This window comes from Leptonychotes weddellii, chromosome 13 (assembly GCF_054177405.1).
Source record: "Leptonychotes weddellii isolate Sample4059 chromosome 13, ASM5417740v2, whole genome shotgun sequence".
Taxonomy (NCBI): domain Eukaryota; kingdom Metazoa; phylum Chordata; class Mammalia; order Carnivora; family Phocidae; genus Leptonychotes; species Leptonychotes weddellii.
In genome coordinates this window covers 48,512,760-48,533,779 of record NC_138381.1, presented here as the reverse complement: position 1 = coordinate 48,533,779, position 21,020 = coordinate 48,512,760, and the positions used below count along the sequence as shown (strand labels likewise).

General features: G+C 38.3%; 1 protein-coding gene across 19 annotated transcripts in view; it reads left to right on the top strand.

Moving 5' to 3' along the window:
- Positions 1–21,020, top strand: part of DLGAP1 (DLG associated protein 1) — a 305,491-nt gene that overhangs the window by 13,894 nt on the left and 270,577 nt on the right. Inside the window, exon 1 of one of the 19 annotated variants that reach the window (XM_006727762.3) lies at positions 18,769–18,920. The exons of the other annotated variants lie outside the window; for them this stretch is intronic. Coding sequence (XP_006727825.1) covers positions 18,870–18,920 — 51 coding nt within the window. The 5' untranslated portion in view covers positions 18,769–18,869. Of the gene's footprint in view, positions 1–18,768; positions 18,921–21,020 lie in introns of those variants that run through there. 19 annotated transcript variants of the gene reach the window in all.

The window sequence follows — 21,020 nt, the reverse complement described above, 5'->3', positions numbered from 1 at the left end:
ACTGGAAAATTATACCTCAATCTATGAAACAACCATCTCTCAAGGTTGTTTTGATTATTATTTGTTTCAATGGGAAACAACATTATTGACCCCTTGAGACTGCCAACTTGACTGTAGTTATGATGTTGTTGATAACACTGTAAAGTTATGTCCAAATAAATGCAGTATTAAATGCCTATTTAATATCCTTTGCTTGGTTTAATGTAGGGATGTTTGCGCCCATGAGAAGTGATTTCACTGAAATGATGAGGAAATGAACTAGGAATCCCCAAATCCAATTCCTCTATAAGTCACTATGACTTTATATTTTGTCCTTTTGGGAGACCAGAGTGTTATTTCTCAGGCATATTGTGAGTCAGAATTCTGCTTTGGTGCATGAGCTCCATATATCCCAGGTTGTTAACTAAATATTTAAGAAGTTCACCAATTTTACTCTTTGTTAAATTACTACTCTAGATCTTAAGGAAAAGATAAGTTCCCTTATAGGTCTACCTTTAGAATGCTTCTTAATTACCTATAAACATATAACTTAATTGAGTCGTATAATATACAGTGCAGAGCACTCATGTATGTCACCTTAGAGGTGGCTGCATATATCCAATAAATATATGCTGTTCGGGGATGTTAGTAGAGTTTAAACTAAATTCTTATAATACGTAACAATATGGAATGGTCAGACTTCAGAAATGCATCAGTATAAAAGAACTGATAAAATGCAGTTAAGTCATGAACTTGAAAGTTAATGTAGTCTGTATTATCCCACTTCTCAACTCATTTGGGATTTTTCCTCATGTACATATATCTCACTGCAGGTAATTCAGTGTTCTAGGAAGCCCTTACTTAATGCCCTCCCCTCTTTGTTTAAACCCAGATGAAATTCATTTGAAGGAATGGATACAGTCTTAATATGTCCCATAGCCTCCACCTTCTCTTGGTTCAATATTTTATAAAATACCCTCATGCATAGGAATGAAATGTTAAGAATTCACTAAAATTAAACCACACCAATTTAATTGCATTTAATTAGATTAATGGATGAATAGAATGTAGCATTGTATTTCTTAGCTTCAACCAGGGATGAATCCACCCAACTATCAAAATATGTAGTCCCTTTGCATTACCTAGATCATAAGTGTATAATAAAAATTTTTGTTAAGTGGTTTAATAGAATTGCCATTCTCAACAAGCCTTTCATTTGACCGAGATTTATTTAGCAACTGTGTGACCTGGACTGAAATCTGGGAGAGGTGACTAGATCAACGGGGGAAAGGAAAGACCAGTTTGGGGAAAGGGACACAACACATAAGGTAGCCGCCCACCCAACTTGTGAAAATAAGTAAATGAAGGACAGGATTTGGTTTGTAGTTGACAAAATGATATAGGATATTTTTTTCTAAAATACTCAAATTTCCCAAAAATGAAGGATACATTTAGCCTGGAGGCCAAACCCAAACAATTTAACTCTCTGAGCAGTATTTCTAAGGATGAGCAATGGTACAAGGGAAGAAAGAACAGGGAAAAACTCCCCAGAGAGGCCTAGAAGGCATCAGATATCAACCAGGCTGAGCCCAACTACTAGGCTTCTGGCCCCAGAGGCAGTGGGGCTGCCCAGGCCCTCTAGAAGAAATCTGGGCAGAGAGCAGAGCCCTGGTGGTAAGTGGAGGCATCCTCCCATTCATTCCGCATCTGGTACTCAGCTCAGCCACGGGCCAGCAAGACAGGATGGTGGGATTCTGTAGATGGCCATGCAACACCGTGCACCCAGAGAACGGAGATGCAGCTGGGGCTGCCCTTGGAGACCTAAAAGTTCACAGGCACAAGAGGAGTTCTGAGAGAGCATATGAAGAGGTAGCCCCAGGGAATAATGAATGGGTTTATTATGCCAAAACTGAACTGTATCCCCAGCTCATATATCTGAAGGTGCTACTGTTAGATTAGGAAGATTTCTTCCTAACAAAGGCATCAGATCCCAAGTTAGGGGGAGAGCTTCTTAAAAATGTGTACTGGGAGGCTGGATAAACATGTCAGGGATAGAGCAAAGGAAATTTGGGCAGATGGTCATTTTAAAGCAAATAGTCTAGTTCTATACTGTCCAATATGGCAGCCGCTAGCCACAAATAGCTATTGAAATTTACATTAATTAAAGTTAAATAAGAACACACACTTCAGTACATCCGTCACAATAGGCCACATTGCTAGTGCTCAGCAGTCAGGGGTGGCTGGTGTTTACCCTATGGGACAAACAGATATAAAATACTCCCATTGTTGCAGAAAATTCTATTGGACAGCATTGTTCTAGTTGTTTTTAATATAATGACTTCTAGTAGTTGTTTTTAATATAATGACTACTGCTAGATTTGTGCTTTGCCAAGAGAAGGTAACATCCTGTTGGGATAGCTCATGATTAGAGGTGTCAGAACCAGCCAGTCCTTTTCCACTCACACACATGGGCCCGGGGAGGCCCAGGGAATGAGGGCTGTCCTGCGTGACCGCTGTCCTCCACTCACTCACTATGTGGCATTAAGTAAGCCACTTCCACTCATCCTGTAGCCCCTCTGTTGCAAAATACTTACCTTGGGAGTTATTTTGAGGAGTAAATTCTATAAAGGAGCTAGTTTTCGGTAAGTAAAAGCAACTTTCCACTAGAAACATGACGACGAGCTTGGGATTTGCCCAGATTTCAGCTACCATGTATCCGTCAGTCATTGTGCACGGGACATTGTGCTGGGCATCTCATGCAGTTTCCCTTGCTCTTCCCCTCTGCCCTGGCGCTGTCCCGCCCGGGAGCCCTACTCTGCTCCTACTCTGTATTGTGTACCCTGCTCGCCATTAGCCCACCAGGCAGTACCTAGAATATTTCCACTCATGCTCTTGGAGCTTTGGGCTGAAGCTCTCCCCTGGACAATGCAAAATTGTTCTCCCATTCACATTTATTTGTAAATTATGACCTGTTGGCACCTCTAACAACTGCATCTGGGTGCAAATAGATCCAGAAGTTGACAATGCATAGTAATATGTGCATGGCCGTTCACACAGCAGGCGCCAATCAGGCTCCCCTCCCCACCAACAGGTATGGTTGGCCTCATAGTTGCACCTGAGCCACTCCTGACCAACTCAGATTCTTCTGCCTGTGATCAAACGGCAAGAGCTTTCTAGAGAGGCCCTTAGAGTATTAATTATGGGTTATCAGGGCAGTGTTTAATTTTTTTTTTTTTTTTTTAAGATTTTATTTATTTATTTGAGAGAGAGAATGAGATAGAGAGAGCATGAGAGTGGGGAGGGTCAGGGGGAGAAGCAGACTCCCTGCTGAGCAGGGAGCCCGATGTGGGACTCGATCCCAGGACTCCAGGATCATGACCTGAGCCGAAGGCAGTCGCTTAACCAACTGAGCCACCCAGGCGCCCAGGGCAGTGTTTAATTTAACCCTATTCACTGAGGTGAGCGAATCTCACACCTTCCCACTGCACGCTAAAAAATTAATGTACTGATCTATGGGTGTCAGTGTGAGACTTATGCACACCATTCTGAATTATAAATAATAATTACCTACTTGGATAATAGGCAGTAGTCTCATGGAATGATAACCACGATGTACTTTTTAAAGTAGGCTTCTGTTTTAAGGGAACTGGTATTACCAAAAACATGTTGTCTAGCCTCATTTGTTTATTTACCAAACTTGAAAAGCCCTATTTTCTCATACTACTCTCTGAAAACAAGTGTTCTTTGGCCATCTTTGAGGCCTGGAAAGAAAGAGATTGCTTCAGCCCAGCAGGCCAGAAAAATGCTATTGGTGGCAGGCCAGTTGGAAAGCTCACTTTCTGGAAACCACCTCTCTAGAAGAGCTTCCTAAGGCAGAATTCCTTGATTCAGACCCTCAGAGGAAGAGGGGTCCCAGGCCTAGAGCATCTGCGGAGAGGTCATTCATTGGGCTGAGGCAGCCCAGAAGCAGAACTCAGGAATAGCTTGACTGATGACTGAATTAATCCTACCTTGAGGAAACCCCTTAGTGGGCAGGGTGGGGGGTTTAAGGAGAACTCAGATGAAGAAAGGCAGGGCATACCCATCCCCCTACTTCAAGTGTTCTTAGCCTGGGGCTATGGACATTTAGACCATGCAAGAGTGCACTCTACGGGGTCAGTGAACTCTAGAACTTAAAAAGCCAAGGAGGAAAGGTGTTTGTGTTCATCCTGCTGGGGAGAAAAGTCCACAGCTTTTATCATGTCCCCCAAAGAGATAAAAAGCCACTAACAGCTGCACCTAGGTGGCTCAGTCAGTTAAACATCTGCCTTTGGCTCAGGTCATGATCCCAGGGTCCTGGGATGGAGTCCCGCATCGGGCTCCCTGCTCCATGGGGAGCCTGCTTCTCCCTCTGCCTGCCACTTCCCCTGCTTGTGCTCTCCCTCTCTCTCAAATAAATAAATAAAATCTTAAAAAAAAAAAAAAGCCACTAACAAGTTTAAGTTATGGTATCATTAAAATTAGGTCGTTTTTCCTTAAAAATTTTAAATGGATGACTTCCTTTTTTCCTTATGATAGTTCATTAGAAAAACCTTTTGGGTTATAATCTTAGACTAATTTGAGGAATGTGCGGTTTTTAAAGAGTTGTTATTGTGGGTGCATATTACTTGAAATAAGTAATTCCTCTGTTGGAACTTGGAGATCCTATTACAAAGTCAAGTTTGTAATATGATTTATTTGTAAAGAAGCTTTCCCTGAGTGATCGAATGACAAAAAATGAGGATTTCCTTTCTATAAGGGTTGAAGCTGAGAGGAGAGGGAAATTCAAAATTTTGTAAAAGCAGTTCCTACTCTCATAGCCCAGTGGAACTAGATTCTTAGATAAATATAAAACAAAACAGGGGCGCCTGGGTGGCTCAGTCAGTTACGCATCTGCCTTTGGCTCAGGTCATGGTCCCAGGGTCCTGGGATCGAGCCCCGCATCGGGCTCCCTGCTCAGCGGGAAGCCTGCTTCTCCCTCTCCCACTCCCCCTGCTTGTGTTCCTTCTCTCGCTCTGTCTCTCTCTGTCAAATAAATAAAATAAAATCCTTAATAAAAAAAAAGTAAGAAGAAGCATAGACACTTGAACACAGAATATGGAGGCTTAATAGGAAGGATTTCAAGCTGTGGTTTAGAAAGAAAGGATAGAAAAGAAAGGTTTCCCCATTTGAAATGCTCTATCTCTGAAGCTTTGGAGCCAGACAGTTGTGCTCAAACCCTGTGTTTACTGAGCATGCAACTTTGAGTGAGTTACTTAACCTCTCCTGTCCTCTGGAATATGAAGATAATACCTATCACATAGGGGGTTTGAAGGGATTAAATGAGTTAGTGTAGTGTAAAAGGTGTGGAACAACGCTTGGAAAAGGGACATTATGTAATGCCTCAACTAATGCTATGATTTGTATTAAGCCTAAAAACATGGTGGTAGCAACGTGAACTGAAACAAGAGACCAGATTTAAAGGCACCGAGGAAATCTTACAGCTAGAGATCACAACGATATTTAGTCAGGAAATCCTAAGTGTCTGTGTTGGTTTCTTATTGCTGCTTTAACACATTGCCGCCAACCTAGTGGCTTAAAAAGACACACACGTATTACCTCATAGTACTGGAGATCAGAAGTCTGAGATGGATCTCATTGAGCCAAAACCAGATCAGCAGGGTTGTGTTCCTTCTGGAGGTTCTATGGGAGAATCCATTTGCTTGCCTTTTCCAGCTTCCAGGGGCCTTGCCCATATCCCTTTACTCCCGGCTACTTCTTCGATCATCAAAGCCAGCAAAGCATCACTGTTCTCTGTGTCTGTGCTCAGGGCTCCTTCTCTGATTCTCCTTGCTTCCCTCTTTCCTTTACAAAGACCCTTGTAATGACTTTGGGACCACCCAGATAACCAAGGATAATCTCTCCATCTCAAGATCATTACCTTAATCACATCTGCAAAGTCCCTTGTGCCATGGAAGGTCACGTCTTCACAAGTGCCATGGATTAAGATGTGAGCATCTTCAGGGAGCCCCTATTCTGCCCGCCACACGATCTATCACCTAATACATGATATACTTCTTAAGCCTAACCGTTTTGTAAACTTTGTGTGAAAAGTACATGAAAGCATCCATCCAGGGCATATCAGCTAAATGAGACCACCATATATATGCAGTACTCCCTGAAGACTTCTTTTATGCAAAGATGGATTTTCAATTTTTGTATCTGTTAGATTCTTTAAACTATTAGACTATTTAGACTATAAAATGATTAAGTTAGTCTATTTTAAACCATTTAAACTATTTTTAACTGTTGGGTCTAGCTTCCCCTTTGCCTATGAATTCCATATTTGCTGCTTCCTTTTCATTTAAAATGTTTATTATTCACTTTATAGTAAAACACCAATTCTTTATATACTTGAAATCTCCTTCCAATATCTATAAATGTAAACAAGTACATTTTACACATTTGCAATCAATGTGCTATACATATTTTTGCCTTTTGTGGTACATAATACAATTTTTAATTCAAACACTTGTGAGCACTAACTATAATTTAGGTACTCTGTGAAGGACTAGGAATACAAAGTTGAAAAGACATGACTCCTGTCCTCAAGGAGCTCTTACTATAGTGGAAGGGGGAGGGATACTGATGATAAGAATTTTTAAAAAGGAGAAAACATTTTTAAAATATATAGAATTACCTAGACTTGGACATTGAACGACTGAGGTGTCAGGAAAGAAAGAGTATTGATGATCCGTCTATGGTCTGAAAAACTGGGGGCATGTCAACATATCCAATTGAGAGAGATAATATGGGAGGAAAAATAAATTTGGATGGGGAAGATGATTTAGTTCTAGACATTTTGAATCTGATGTGCCTTTAGAATATCCAGTTGAAGATGTCCCATAGGCAAGCATTCATTCATTCAAATACAACTTGGAAGGTTCTTACAATAATCCAGACAAGAGATGACTGTGGTTCAGACTAGGGGAGAAGCAATAAAGATGGAGGGAATTCAAGATAATCTCTCTACCTGACCTTAAAGGTGTCAGATTGGTCAAAAATCCTCAGGTGAGGAAGATAGAGTGGAGGCAGCTGAACGTATGATTCTGGAGTTCAGGATGATGTCAGGACTGTAGAAAGGTTTAAACAGGGTTATCATGTGGCAAGTAGAGCCAAGTTTGAGAGTGAATGAGATCACATTGGGGCATGTGTAAGGTAGAAGATGAGGCAATACAGGCCAGTTTCCCGAGCTACACAGATGTTAACACACAGACGGGAAGCAAAGAGAAGCAATAATAAAGAGCTGGGCGCCTGGGTGGCTCAGCCGGTTGGGCATCTGCCTTCAGCTTGGGTCATGATCCTGGAGTCCCAGGATCGAGTCCTGCATCGGGCTCCCTGCTTGGTGCAGAGTCTGCTTCTCCCTCTGCCCTTCACCCTGCTTGTGCTCTCTCTCTCAAATAAATAAATTCTTATAAATAAAATAAAATAATAAAGATCCAGAAAGATAGAAAGGAAATCAAAACAGCATGGAAGCAAAGGGAGAAGAGGATTTCAAGAAAGGGAAAGTTCAATGAGGTCAACTACCAAAGACTGGTCAAGTTGGACAAGGAATAAAAAGTCTGTAAAGGAATCTGGCAATTAGGAAGTAACTACTGGATGTGCCAGTAGTTTTCCTAAAGTGTTAGAGTAAAAATCATTTTGTACTCATCAGTATGCATACATGTGCTTATCATTTTAACAAATGCTTATTTATTTTAATGTCTATCATTTTAAAGAAAATATGTGTAGCTATTGAATATGCTAATACAACATGTCAGAATATTCATTTCTCAATTATTTAATATTTGAATTTTTTTAATTTTTCACCATTATGAATAATGCCATAAAAATATTTTTCAATAAAATGTAGAAACTTTTTTTCTGGTTAGTATTTCCAAATGTTATGCACTATTCTTCAATTCAAAAAAAAAAGTACAAGTACATCTTTGTATCTCAAAATAATTTAAATATTCTAATTTGGAATAATTATTCTGCAGAGACTTTTTTGCTCTGTCATTTTCAGATGGAGATAATCACAAATGTCTGGACTATTGTCAAACTTCAGGTGCACACTTCTAGAACAAGCATCTCCATAGCAACTACATGCTGAAACCCTCTTGATGTAGCAGTATAACATAATAATCTGTACATGAATCCATTTTCTTTCTCTATGTTACAGTTTAACACCCATTTGTAATAGGTTTCTTCACTTTCAAATGACTAATTTCCCACCTATTAGCTATTTTTGTTGACCTCACTTTACTAGAGATCCTCAATCTGAGTTTTATTTTAGCAATCACAATTCTCTCATCTAATTAACAAAAAAATTGGGCCATTGCCTCAGTGGCCTGCATTCAACCTTATTTTGACTGGCAATTTTCTAATAATATCTCACTGTCCTTCCCACCCCCATCTTTAGAATAGTAGTTTCTGTTTCATGAAGTTCATCCTCTCCCCCATTCTCTTTTGCCCCATTCTGTTTCTCTCTCTCTCTCTCTCTCTTTGCCTTTCCTCTTCTTTATCTAGTAACCTATCCAAATCTTTCACTGTTACAAATAACTCAAGGAGTATCAAATTATTTATTCAGTAGAAATTCCTAGAATTAGATTAGCCCAGCCAATGGGTGTGCAAAATGTGAAGGATTTTTGCACATATTACCAATTGACCTCTAGAAAGACTATCTGAATTTTTACCCAGTACCAGTTTCCAGTCTTGACACCGTTTTAGAAGATTCTTCTCTGTTGTAATACAAATCCACCTTCCTTTAACCTGGATGTAAGTGCCATATGAAGTAAATCAATCACTCTTTCACAGGGCAATCAGTCAAATACTTCATGATTTATTATTCACTCCTAAGTCTTCATTGTTCCATCTTCAAAAGACTTAGTTCCTTCAGCAATTCTTCAGCAGTCCAGAACTGGACTTTAAGCACTTTCAGCATCCCAAATGACAAATCATATCTAGTTCCAAGAAAAGCAACATCCCTCTTAACTTGTGATATAATTGTGTGAACAATATTTCAGTTGGACTTCACAACGTTCATTGAAAATCTTTAGATATGAACACTCTCCTTCTATCAGTGCACTAGCTTGTCTAGCAGTCGTGCCAGACCCTGTCTTGCACTCAGGTAAAATCTGTACTCCATTTTTTCACGGAAAATCACATTGACATGTTTCTCCCATCCTGAGCTGTACACTTAAATGGTTTGACATAATGTAAAATATCATATTTCTCTTTATTAAATGTCACCTTATAGATATGAATATATCTTTCTAGCTCAGGGCTAGCCTTCACTGTTGTGTAGGTTGTGCATTATCTAACTCCAGGAAACACCATTTATATTAGGAGTTATCTTAGTGTTATTTATTACTATAATTTTCCAGCTAAAGGCAGTAGAATCTTGAGGAAGGGACAGCTTGCTTCCAATTCACCCACCTAAAAGTGCCATTTGGACTACCAAAAAGAATTTTCACTGTTGAAATTAGAGAATATGAAATCTGAAATACAATATTTTAAATATTTTCCCAAGATGTATTATATTGTAAATCTCATAATAGTGTCTAATATATCATCATCAAAGTTAATAATTAAAAAAATGTTCAGAACAGGGCCAAAAACAGAGGCTTATGCATTCAACTACAGACCATCCTATAGTTTTTCATTCAAGTTATGAACCTCCTATCCAGTCTATACTGCTTTATTATATTTACAAGTTTTTCATCTTATTAAATGATACTAATCTGTTCTTTGTACCTGTGAGCTCATTTCTTTTTTAAAAATCAAGTATTGGGGCACCTGGGTGGCTCAGTCAGTTAAGCATCTGCCTTCAGCTCAAGTCATGATCTCAGGGTCCTGGGATCAAGCCCCACATCGGGCTCCCTGCTCAGCAGGGAGTCTGCTTCTCCCTCTCCCTCTGCCCCTCCCCATGCCCACTTATGCTCAATCTCTCTCTCTCTCTCAAATGAATAAATAAAATCTTTTTTTAAAATCAAGTATTATGGGGCGGGTTCATACAGTTAAGATACATTTATTGGGGAGATTTTTTAGACTACATAAGAAAATAAAGAAGATCATAGAAATCACCCAGAGATAATCACTGTGAATATTTTTGTGCTGTTGCTGTTCTTTAAAATACTCATAATATTGAGCAACCTCTGAATAAACTCACCAAACAGAAAAAAAGAAAGCATCACATAAACACTAGTAGGAATGTAGAAAAGAACAAGGACAAATATACAGTAGATATTAAAGCTATCATATGACTAGAAGAGAAACCGACTTCATACCAATATATTAAAAACTTAAGTGATTAATTTCTTAGGAAATTAAATTCTTCAAAATGTGATAGAAACAGAAACCATTGGGTGTATAAATATAAAAGTTACCCTGTCCATTTCTTAATTCCATCAAAAAGCAAATGATAGTTTAAAGTAAAAATTATAACATTTTATTATGGGGTTTATGATGTATTTAGATATAAAATATATGACAATAACATAAAGGATGGGGATATAAATAGAATTACACTGTTCAAGGTTCTCACAGTTTGCATGAAAAGATGGGACATTAAGTTTAAGTAGACATTGATATGTATAATCTTTAATCAGTTTTGAGTTGATTTTTGGGTGTGTTGTTAAGATAATGGTTCAACTTTATTCTTTTGCATGTGGCTATCCAGTTTTCTTAATGTCATTTCTTAAAGAGATTATCCTTTCCCTGGTGTAAAAAAAAAAAAAAAATGAAACCATATCCATGACAATTTATGAAATTGACACATTAATTTAAAATTTACTCAGAAAAAAGACCAGACCCAAAGAGTTCTAGGAAATTTGCAAGGAAGAGGTAATCCCTGTCATACAAAAGTTCTTCTAGAGATCTGAACAAAAGAGATGCCAAATTCATTTTAGGATTTATATAATCTTAGACAAGGGCAGTTTGAAAAAGGAAAATTTTAATGCAATTTTTTTCACAAATCTGATGCAAAAATTCTTTGTTTTAGAATTTTTTTTAAAGATTCATTTATTCATTTGGGGGGGAGGGGCAGAAGAAGAGGGAGAGAATCTCCAAGCAGACTCCCCACTGAGCATGGAGCCAGACACGGGGCTCAATCCCACCCATGAGATCATGACCTGAGCTGAAACCAAGAGTCAGACACTTAAACAACTGAGCCACCTAGGTGCCCCTGATGCAAAAACTCTTAAGAAGTGTATCAATAAAATAAATAATTGTAAATAATTTTAAATAACATGACCAGATGGGATTTATTTCATAATGAAAGGAAGGCTTAACATTAGAAAAGATACTCATGTAATTCACAGCATTAGGAAATTAAAGGAGAAAACACATGACTATCTTAATATATACAAAAAAGATATTTTGTAATATTCAACAGCTATTAATGATTTAATTAAAAATTATGACAAATTAGAAATAGAAAAAGAATTCTTAAAGTGTATCTACAGATAAATAGCTCACAGGAACTTTGTGCAATGTTGGATCATCCCTTTTAAATCCATGAAGAAGATGACAAACCTCCTCTAAAATGTATTAAACTACATGTTGGCCAGTTATTATTATTATATGGTTATATATAATTGACATATAACATTAAATTTGTTTCAGGTATAAGACATAACAATCTGGTGTTTGTATATATTATGAAATGATCACCACAATAAGTCTGATTAACATTCATCACCATACATGATTACAAAAAATTTTTTTTCTTGTGATGAGAATTTTTAAGATCTATTCTCTTAGCAATTTTCAAATATGCAATGCAGTATTATTAACTATAGTTACCATGCTGTATATTACATCCCAGGACTTATTTATTTTATAACTGGAAGTTTGTACATTTGATCTTCAACAATTGCATCCACCCCCAATCCTCCACCTCTGGCAACTGCCAATCTGTTCTCTGTATCTATGAGCTCGCTCATGTTTTTTTGGTTTTTTAGATTCCACATATAAGTGAGATCATACAGTATTTGCCTTTCTCTGTCTATTTCACTTAGCATAATGCCCTCAAAATCCACCCATACTGTCCCAAATGGCAAGATTTTTATGGCCGAATAATATTTCATTGTATATGTACCTCATCTTCTTTATCCATTCATCCATCAGTGGACATTTAGGTTGTTTCCTTATCTTGGTAATTGTAGACAATGCTGCAACGAACATGGGGGCATTGGCCATTGGTTCTTTGCTGACATTTGTCTGTTTGCATCATGTCTGTATATAGCTTGTCCTCTATTATTTTTTCCCCTAGAAAGGTTTGTTTGAGCAATATAACCCAAATTCTCACATGTTCAAAGCTATATTTTTACTTGAGTCTTTATACTTGAAGGAGAGTTTGACTTAGATAGAAAATCCTTGACCCCTCTTCTCTGGGATTGATATCTCAGTGATGTTGTTCTGGTATGTGCTGAGGTTAAGTGTTTGTGTGGGTTATCTGATGTCAACCTCATTTTCTCTCCCTTAACCTGATTTTATCTTTTTGCCAAAGGGTTCTTTCCAATAGTTTTTCTAGGCTATATCTTTCTGTTGACCATTCTGGATGCCTTTTCACTGATAAAATGGGTGCCTTTTCATTAAATATATTTGGGCTTTTTTTATTTCAGAAAACCCTTATTGAATTATTTTAAGATAATTATTTTATGCTATTGCTTTGCTTTTCTTCTTCAGAATTACAGCTATGCACATATTGGATATATTTCCTTGTTTCTCTAATCCTTCTCTCTCTTTTTCTCTCTGCACCATTTCTTTGCTGTTTTTCATTTTTATCTTTTATGTCCCTTCCCTTCCTTTCCTTTCCTTCAATTCTGCCAGTTCCTATTTCATATCCTCCAGCTGTCTACCAACAATCTTTTGTTGTATTCTCACTTCTTCTCCGAGTTCTTATTATTCTTCTTTGTGATCTTCTTTTATAGCTGTAAGTGCTTCATTAATTATTCTTTTGAATTTGGGTTATGCTTTATGGCACATATTTTCCCGGTGCATTTTTATAAGACATCTGTGGCTACCCCTTTTTATATTCCTTATAGTACCTGTATGTGTATTCCTTTTATGTTACTCCTATTTGAGTTGTATTTTCCTAGAGAATCAGAAGGTTCCCTTGGAGGGAATAGTGGGCAGTAGCTTCCCAAGAATCAAGGGCTTCCTTTGTTGTTGCTACAGTTATAAACTGCTTCTTTATAATATGATGCATCTATGGAGTCCCACATCCTCTGACTCTCAGACCAAACCTAGTTCTTTTTACCCTCAATTACTTCATGGATGACCTCACAGGCTGCCTGTCACATGGGGACAAAAATGATACAGTCATTTTTAGAAAGAATTGTCCTGGCCCTTAATGAGATTTGCCCACTTACTCTCCACCACCTACATTAGTCCCAGACTTTTCCACAGCTCTTTCCTTTCAGACTGAGGTCCTTATTGTGGGGGACTGTATGTTTGACAGAGCTTTCTGAACTCTGCTACATCTAGGTCCCCTTTGTCCCTCTTACCTACCACATTATTATGACTTCCCTCCTTGGCTTTCTGCTGGACTCTGGCTTTGGAGTTTGTGGATTTTCTGCTGGGTTTGCTGAAAATGTGATTTGTGGGCTTGTCTTCATTTTGTTGTATTGTTTTTGTTGTTGCCAGGAGGAGAAGAGAGAAAATTCAGTTTCTGTGAAAACCAATCCTGTTAACATTTAGAAATATTTTCCTTCTGTTTTCTTTCTGCAAAGATGACTTTGCATAAGAAAGCTCAGAGCATGTGTTTACTTATCAACCAAGTTGATTTTCTAAAATAAAAATAAAGGGCGGTGCCTGGGTGTCTCAGTCGGTTAAAGCATCTGCCTTCCACTCAGGTCGTGATTCTGGGCTCCCGGAATCGAGCCCCGTGTCATCTGACTCCCTGCTCAGTGGGGAGTCTGCTTCTCCCTCTCCCTCTGCCCGCCCACCCCCCAACTCGTGTTCTCACTCTCTCGCGCTCACTCCCTAATAAATAAATAAAATCTTTAAAAAAAATAAAAATAAATAAAAACAAAGCACAGTCAGCTTAGCATCCTACTTCTTCATAATCCCAGGCTGCTTTTCCTTGTGCTCAGAGACCTTCTATTTAACAGCCTATTCTAGGATGATGCTGCATTATAAATTCAAGCCCATCAAGCTGTTATCTTTTGGTTGATTCAAAAGCCTTGTCCATCTTTGTCTTACTGCATTTCCTTTAACAATCTTTAAGATTCGCCACTTTGATTCTGGAGTCCTACAAAAAGTTCCTTGAGTACATAAAAATGTCATTTGCATAGGCACAAAAACTTAAGCTTAATGTTTATAGGTGTGTCTTTTTAAAAAGGAAAACATTTTTATTGAGAAAATTAATTTATTCTATTAATTTATTAATCTAATAAATCTTATGGTATTTTAAATTAACATCCTGCAAGCAAATTGTATGTGTCAGACTAATAGTGGATCTACCAGGCAGTAGTGACATCACAGCCATGTTGACCAAGGAAAGAGAGAATGGTCAGATTTTATAAACAGGAAGAATAGCCCTGACTCCCAACACCGAATACATGCCTTAAATTATTTTGCTAGTAGCAATTATACTGTCATTACCCTCTCACCACAGTCTGCCAATTTAAGAGCTCTTTCCTATATTCATTCAAAAAAAAATGCTTATTAAATGTGTACTATTGCCAGGCCCTATGTAGTTGCAAAGGATACAATGATGATCAGAAACAGACATGATTCCTCCTCTCATGCTCCTTATTATCTGTCAGTGGGGAGATAAATATTACTAAATTCAATTGCACAAATAAATTTAAATTTACTGCATGGCAGAGCTACTGTTGAACTGGTGGGAACTCCCCCTTGTCTGCAGTCAGTGCTGTCATTTTCTTTACTGGGAGGAATTGGCTGAATTCCGCTCCCCACATGACTAGGGCCGCTATGGATTCTAGGGAATGGGCAACTGGTATTTCTTAACACTCTTAAAAACCTTGCACCTAAGATCAGACTGCTGGGTCCCTGAGCCCAGAATGTTTATTCCCTGCCTTTCCTCCAAGCAATGCATTCTCCATACTTGCCTTAGAAGAGTGACCAATGGAGAGGCAGGTCTCTCCATAGTTCATTTAACTAAGAGACTCAACCCAAGCAGGTCTCTTCAAAGATGCCAAGAGTGTAGTGGCCCACGCACCTTCTGAGCCTACTGCAAACCTATCCCAAGTGACCACTTTGCTCGATACCTATAAAGGAGATTATGATACTCTAATAACATATTGACTTAAGAAGTTCAGGGAAGCATGTCCCAAGAAGTAATGGTTGAGATTAGGTCTGAAGAAAGAGCTAGAGTAAATTAGACAATGAGCCAAAGGGATCATGCAAAGGCAGGAAAAAACAAAAGGGTCAGAGATAAATCTAGTGTGGCTAGGTCATGAAGACGGTGCAAGATGAGTCTGGGAAGATAGGCAGGACTCTATCACTCAGGGCCTGAGGGGTCATGTTTAAAATTTGAATCTTTATATCCATGCTTTTGTGTGTAGGGGGTAGACACAGGGAAAACTGATATCCACTTTGCCTTCTGAAAACATACCTTTAGATGGAGTGAAAAGACAAGTAAAGCAGCAGCAGCAGAAGAAACAAAAGGTAAATAGAGTATTCCAGGTGCAAGACAATGGTGGATGGACTAGGGTGGTGATGGTGATATTGAGGCAGGTGGGATACTGTCCAGAGATTCCAGATCTACGGGACTTGGTGATGTAGAGGGAGAGGGAAGTGTCCAAAATGAAACCTACGTTTCTGACTTGCATGAAAGATGGGGCTTCCATTCACTGAAGTGGGGAGCTCTGGAAGAGCTGCAGTCAGGAGTGGCCAGCGGAGGAGGGAGAAGAAAGTGAACTTGATTTGGTAGGTGCTGCTGTAGATGAAGTGCTGTGAGGTATCTAAGTGAAGTTGTCAAGTACCAAAAGCTCCTATAGGAAATCTGGAATGAGAATATAAACTTATGAGTCATGCACATACAAGATGTTTTCCTGGAATTCAAAGCTCTCTTCACCATGCTGCTGCTTCTTCTTCTACACTTTCCATCTTGTAGATCATTTTCTTTGATAGAGAAAATGAGAGAGTTTGAGAGCTTCATGTTTTGTCGTCTTCCTCCTCCCCCCCCCCACTGCCCTTCCTCCCCTTCCTCCACCTTCATCATCATCTGTTATACCATTATACCATCTGGACCAAGGCTTGGGATTATCCTTGTTCTTCTACTTGTTCCAATTCACATCTTTTTAAAAGGCCTTTTTTTCAACTGTCCTTGGCTTTTTTTTAAATTCCTTTTAATGTTTTTTTTTCTTCTTCTTCTTTTTCTTTTGCAATTTATGAACTTCACTTTATTTGTGCTTTAGCCCTCTTGGTGCAATTCTTATAGACACTCATCACTTACCTGTATTCGTCCTTGATGGAGAACCCATCTCTCATGTCTGTAACAAGCTCCTTTAATATGAACGCTTTAAAACTGTCCTTCTACAAGCTCTTGATTTCTTTAAAGAGCTTATTTTTATTCTCAAACTAGATCATTTGATAGTATATCAACAGAATTAAGGTTTGTGATCCTACTTTCTCCCTTGAATCATCTGCCCTTATCAATCAAAAACAAGTCTGCCCCTTATTCTCCTTCTCTTTTTTCCTTTCTTCTTTCTTCTCTTTCTCCTTCTCTTCCTTTATTGTAATCCTCCTTCTCTTTTTCCTTCTGCTCTCACTCTGTCTGATTTGGGTTTTTTTTTTTCTTTATTGAGAATTAGCTCTGACTAAACACCAGCACAAATGGTTCTTTTGGGTAGGTCTATGGCTCATAGGTCCCCAAGGGTTTCCCACATTTGGTATTATCCTCACACTCTCCCATTTTCTCCCTAGCTACCTTCTGCAGAATTTATTTCATATAATTAATTCTTATCATTACAAACACTATATGGCAGTGTTTCATGACAAGTTAATAATTTTATTAATATGTGTATTGAGACATAATTTACCAACAATAAGATTCCCTTATCTAAAATATACAATTTAATGGTTTCAGTATATTCACAGAGTTGTGCAAACATCACTACAATCTAACATGAACATTTTCATCACCCCCGTAAGAAACCTTTTATTCATTAGCATTCTCCTCCCAGTACTGCTACCCCATGTCCAGGGTGACCTCTAATCTACTAGCTATCTCCATAGATTCTGCCTATTCTGGATATTTCAGATAAATGGTATCAGACAATATGTGACCTTTTTTGACTGGCTTTCTCAACAGCATACTGTTTTTAAGATTCAGTTATGTTATAGCATATATCAATACTTAATTTATTTTTAATGCCAAATAATATTCCATTGTAGGATGTTTCACATTTGTAAAAGATTTATTTATTTTAGGAAGAGAGAGAGAGCATGGGCAAGCACAGAGGGGAGGGGCAGAGGGAGAGAGAGAAAGGATCTCAAGCAGACTCCCCCCACTGAGCACAGACCCAGACATGATGCAGGGCTGAGTCCTGAAACCCTGAGATCACAACCTGAGCCAAAACCGAGAGTCAGATGCTTAACCCACTGTGCCACCCAGGCGCTCTGGATATACCACATTTTTTTATCCATTCATCAGTTGATGGAAATTAGCGTTGTTTCCACTTCTTGGCTATTGTGAATAATGGTGTACAAGGTTTTCTGTGGACACATGCTTTTATTTCTCCTGGATATATGAGTAAGAGTGGAATTGCCGAATCATATAGTAACTCTGTTTAACATTTTGAAGCAAATCCATCACTTAATTATTGCTTTTTCTTTATCATTTTCACTGGAGGCAGCCATGTTCTTATTAATTGAGGAGAGGAGAGTTTTGGGGTCTGGTTCTGCAATGTGACAAAGACCAGAAAGGTTTAAAAGACTTTAAGCTAAAATTTCTTTGCTCAGTCACTTGATAATCTTGGACGTGTCTCATTGTTATGATTGCACATTTTACTTGGTAAAAGTTGGATTTTAATAAATGCTACCTGTTCAAATTCCATGAAGTGAAACACCTGGGAGAGGACCCTGCAATACTTCCTTCGCCTATCTGGGAAGGAGACTCACACTTGAATTAAATGAGATTTTTCTGAGATGTTTTCTATGGAAGTCATTTTTTAAAGAAAGAAAAAGTGTTTGCCCAAAGGTTTCCAAAACAAGCTTAATTCATTTAAGGAAAATTAATGAATTATTAAAGAATATGACTTATTTTTTAAGTGAATCTGATGTCCAGTGGACAGATGCCTATTGTTATTTTCCTATTGGAACCCTAAAGGCTCTCTCTTCATTAGCTACTAGAAGGTTGTATCCAATTTATGTGTGTCTGCACACTTATCATCAAAACTGTAAAATGCATCTGTCTTTCCGTCTCTAGTCAGACAACCAGTTTTTTTTTTTAATTGTAGAGCTCACTCCCCCACATGTATTTCTGCTTGACAGAATATACATTATCCACTGTATGTACTGCAAAGTGAATCAATAGCCTAAGAATCTACTGAGATAATGAAAGAGAGCAATGTAATTTTGCTGGGACAGCGAGCATGCAAGACTCTAACTACAACTGCTAGGCAAAATTGCATGGGCTTGAAAAATCCACACTATTTACTTAAGTGTTATTCTGCAGTTATAAGATTTGATTTCATTAAGTATCTTCATCTGAATGAAAATGTAAAGTTGCAAGTCTAGAGTTGTGAGCCATGGCCAACCACTCCCCACCCCCCAAGTTCTGTGTTTACTGCCTTACTCACCCACTTTGCATCGGCAAATCATAGAGAGAAGCTAAATGCTCTCAGCTGCACTATACCAAATCAAAGCTGAGATGAATAATGAACTTAATTTTCCATAAAGACATTCTGTTTGGCATTTCAGCTAATAAGGTAAGCTAATGGCAATTCGGGGCTATGGAAAAGAAAATGAATAGTCTCTCTTTGTGTTTGATTTCTGTGCTAATCCATAATTTTTCTTTTAACATGCTGGAGTTAATTTCATGTTTCACAATGTATGTGAATTTGGGATGAACAATTTTATAAAGAGTACCCCCAATGTACCCCTTTTTTTTAAATTAGGCTGCTTGTGGTACTAGAGGGGCTAAGGGAGAAATCAGCTTTTTAGTAAGAGTGGCATCTCTGTAATAATATTTTTGCATCATTAATGCAAAATGAATTTACTTAAACGGCGGAATATTTAGATGCAGCAAAGACCGACAAAATTATTTAAGCACTGCTTATTGAATATATTTGGCATGATATATTGTGAATTGATGTTGAATGTGCTCTAGAGAAAGCAGAATACATACATCATGTTGGTTTCTGAGTCATTTTGTTTCTAAGTACATGTTATTCTAGAGAAGGTAGTAATTTTCAATTGCTAAAATTATTCCACAGCTTCCGGTTAGGTGGGTTTTATTTTGTAAGATTGTATTTTTAAAATAGCAGCATACTGGTAATGTGAATTTTCGTTATTATTACTTACTTGATTTACCACGGCTTCAGTGATTTCAGTTCATGTGGAAATGTACTTGTTTGTCCATTAAAGTTCAGGGGACTAAAAACCATCAGACCTCTCTGAGACTTTCATTGCTACCTTGGCTACCATGTAAGCAAAAATAAGGAATAAAACAATTACTGGTTGGCTTAGCTTTTTGTGATACAGGTTTTCAGTGTTTAACACAGGGATTTTTATTTCAGTCAGTTCACAGCACAAACTAGCAAAAACTTAGCAAGATGGGGGAAGAAATACTCTTTTCTTTTTTATAAGAATAACAAAAATGAAAAATGCAATTAAGATTTATGTTTCCTGGGCTCACTGCCACATCACCTGAAAAATCCAAGACTCTATTCTCTCAAAGTAGGTGACCTCAAAAGAGATTTCAGAAGTTCTATGCAAAACAGCAAAAGTATGTGGGAAATTTTGGAGAAATGAAAAGGAAATGTTTCTTCTATTCCTACTGTCTAATCTTCCCATTCTGTTTTTACGTGTGGGAAATGAGCTGTGGGCACCGGATATTTTTGTTTCGTGGAAATCTTTAAACATCACAATCAGACTTTTATAGAAAATGAAGAACTTTCATCCTTCCTCCCTTTAGAATGTTCCCAGTGTCTGTTTTCCCTTGAAGTATAAACAGGTTGCTAAGTCTGAGCATGACTCTGGCTACTACTCAGGACTTAGTCCCTCTTACTGATCACCCATGTTTCACCTACAAATTTTAGGCATTTCTTTTGAAAACCCTCTAATTTAGTAAACCTAGGAGGAGGAGGAATGTGGCATTTTAGTCTATCACAGTTCATTTTTAAGAACACCAAGACAGACATATGTTACTCTTCATCCTTCAAAGTTTTAAGATACGTTCAATTTCACGGTTATTCTCTGTTTGCAGAACTCTGTTGGAAGCCCAAATAGGGTGCATTGTTTGGGATTTGTAAGGTGTTCATTTTCTTTTCCTCTTTTCCCCCTTTCCCTCTCACACCTCATCACCCCAGGCCATTCTTGACTGCCCCATGCACTGTTTTGCTTCCTTAATTCTGATATGTTTCCCCATTCCCCTTCTCCTCAGTATCACTGGCCCAGAACCTCTGCATTGCACCATGTCTATTTTATTTTATTTTATTTTATTAAAGATTTTATTTATTTATTTGAGAGAGAGTGAGAGCTAGAGAGAGAGAGCACACACAGAAGGAGAGGGAGAGGGAGAAGCAGACTCCCCGCAGAGCAGGGAGCCTGAAACGGGACTCGATCCCAGGACCCTGGGATCATGACCTGAGCCGAAAGCAGACGCTTAACCGGCTGAGCCACCCAGGCGCCCCGCACCATGTCTATTTTAAAGCTGGAAGAAACCAGAAAGCAAACGTTTGCAACCACCAAGTTGTTGTTTTTTATTCCCTGTCATTCGTAAACTAAGAAAACTTTTACACCAGCACACCTCTTTATCCACGATTGCTATCCAAAACCAACCTGGTGATGAAAATGCACAAGACTGT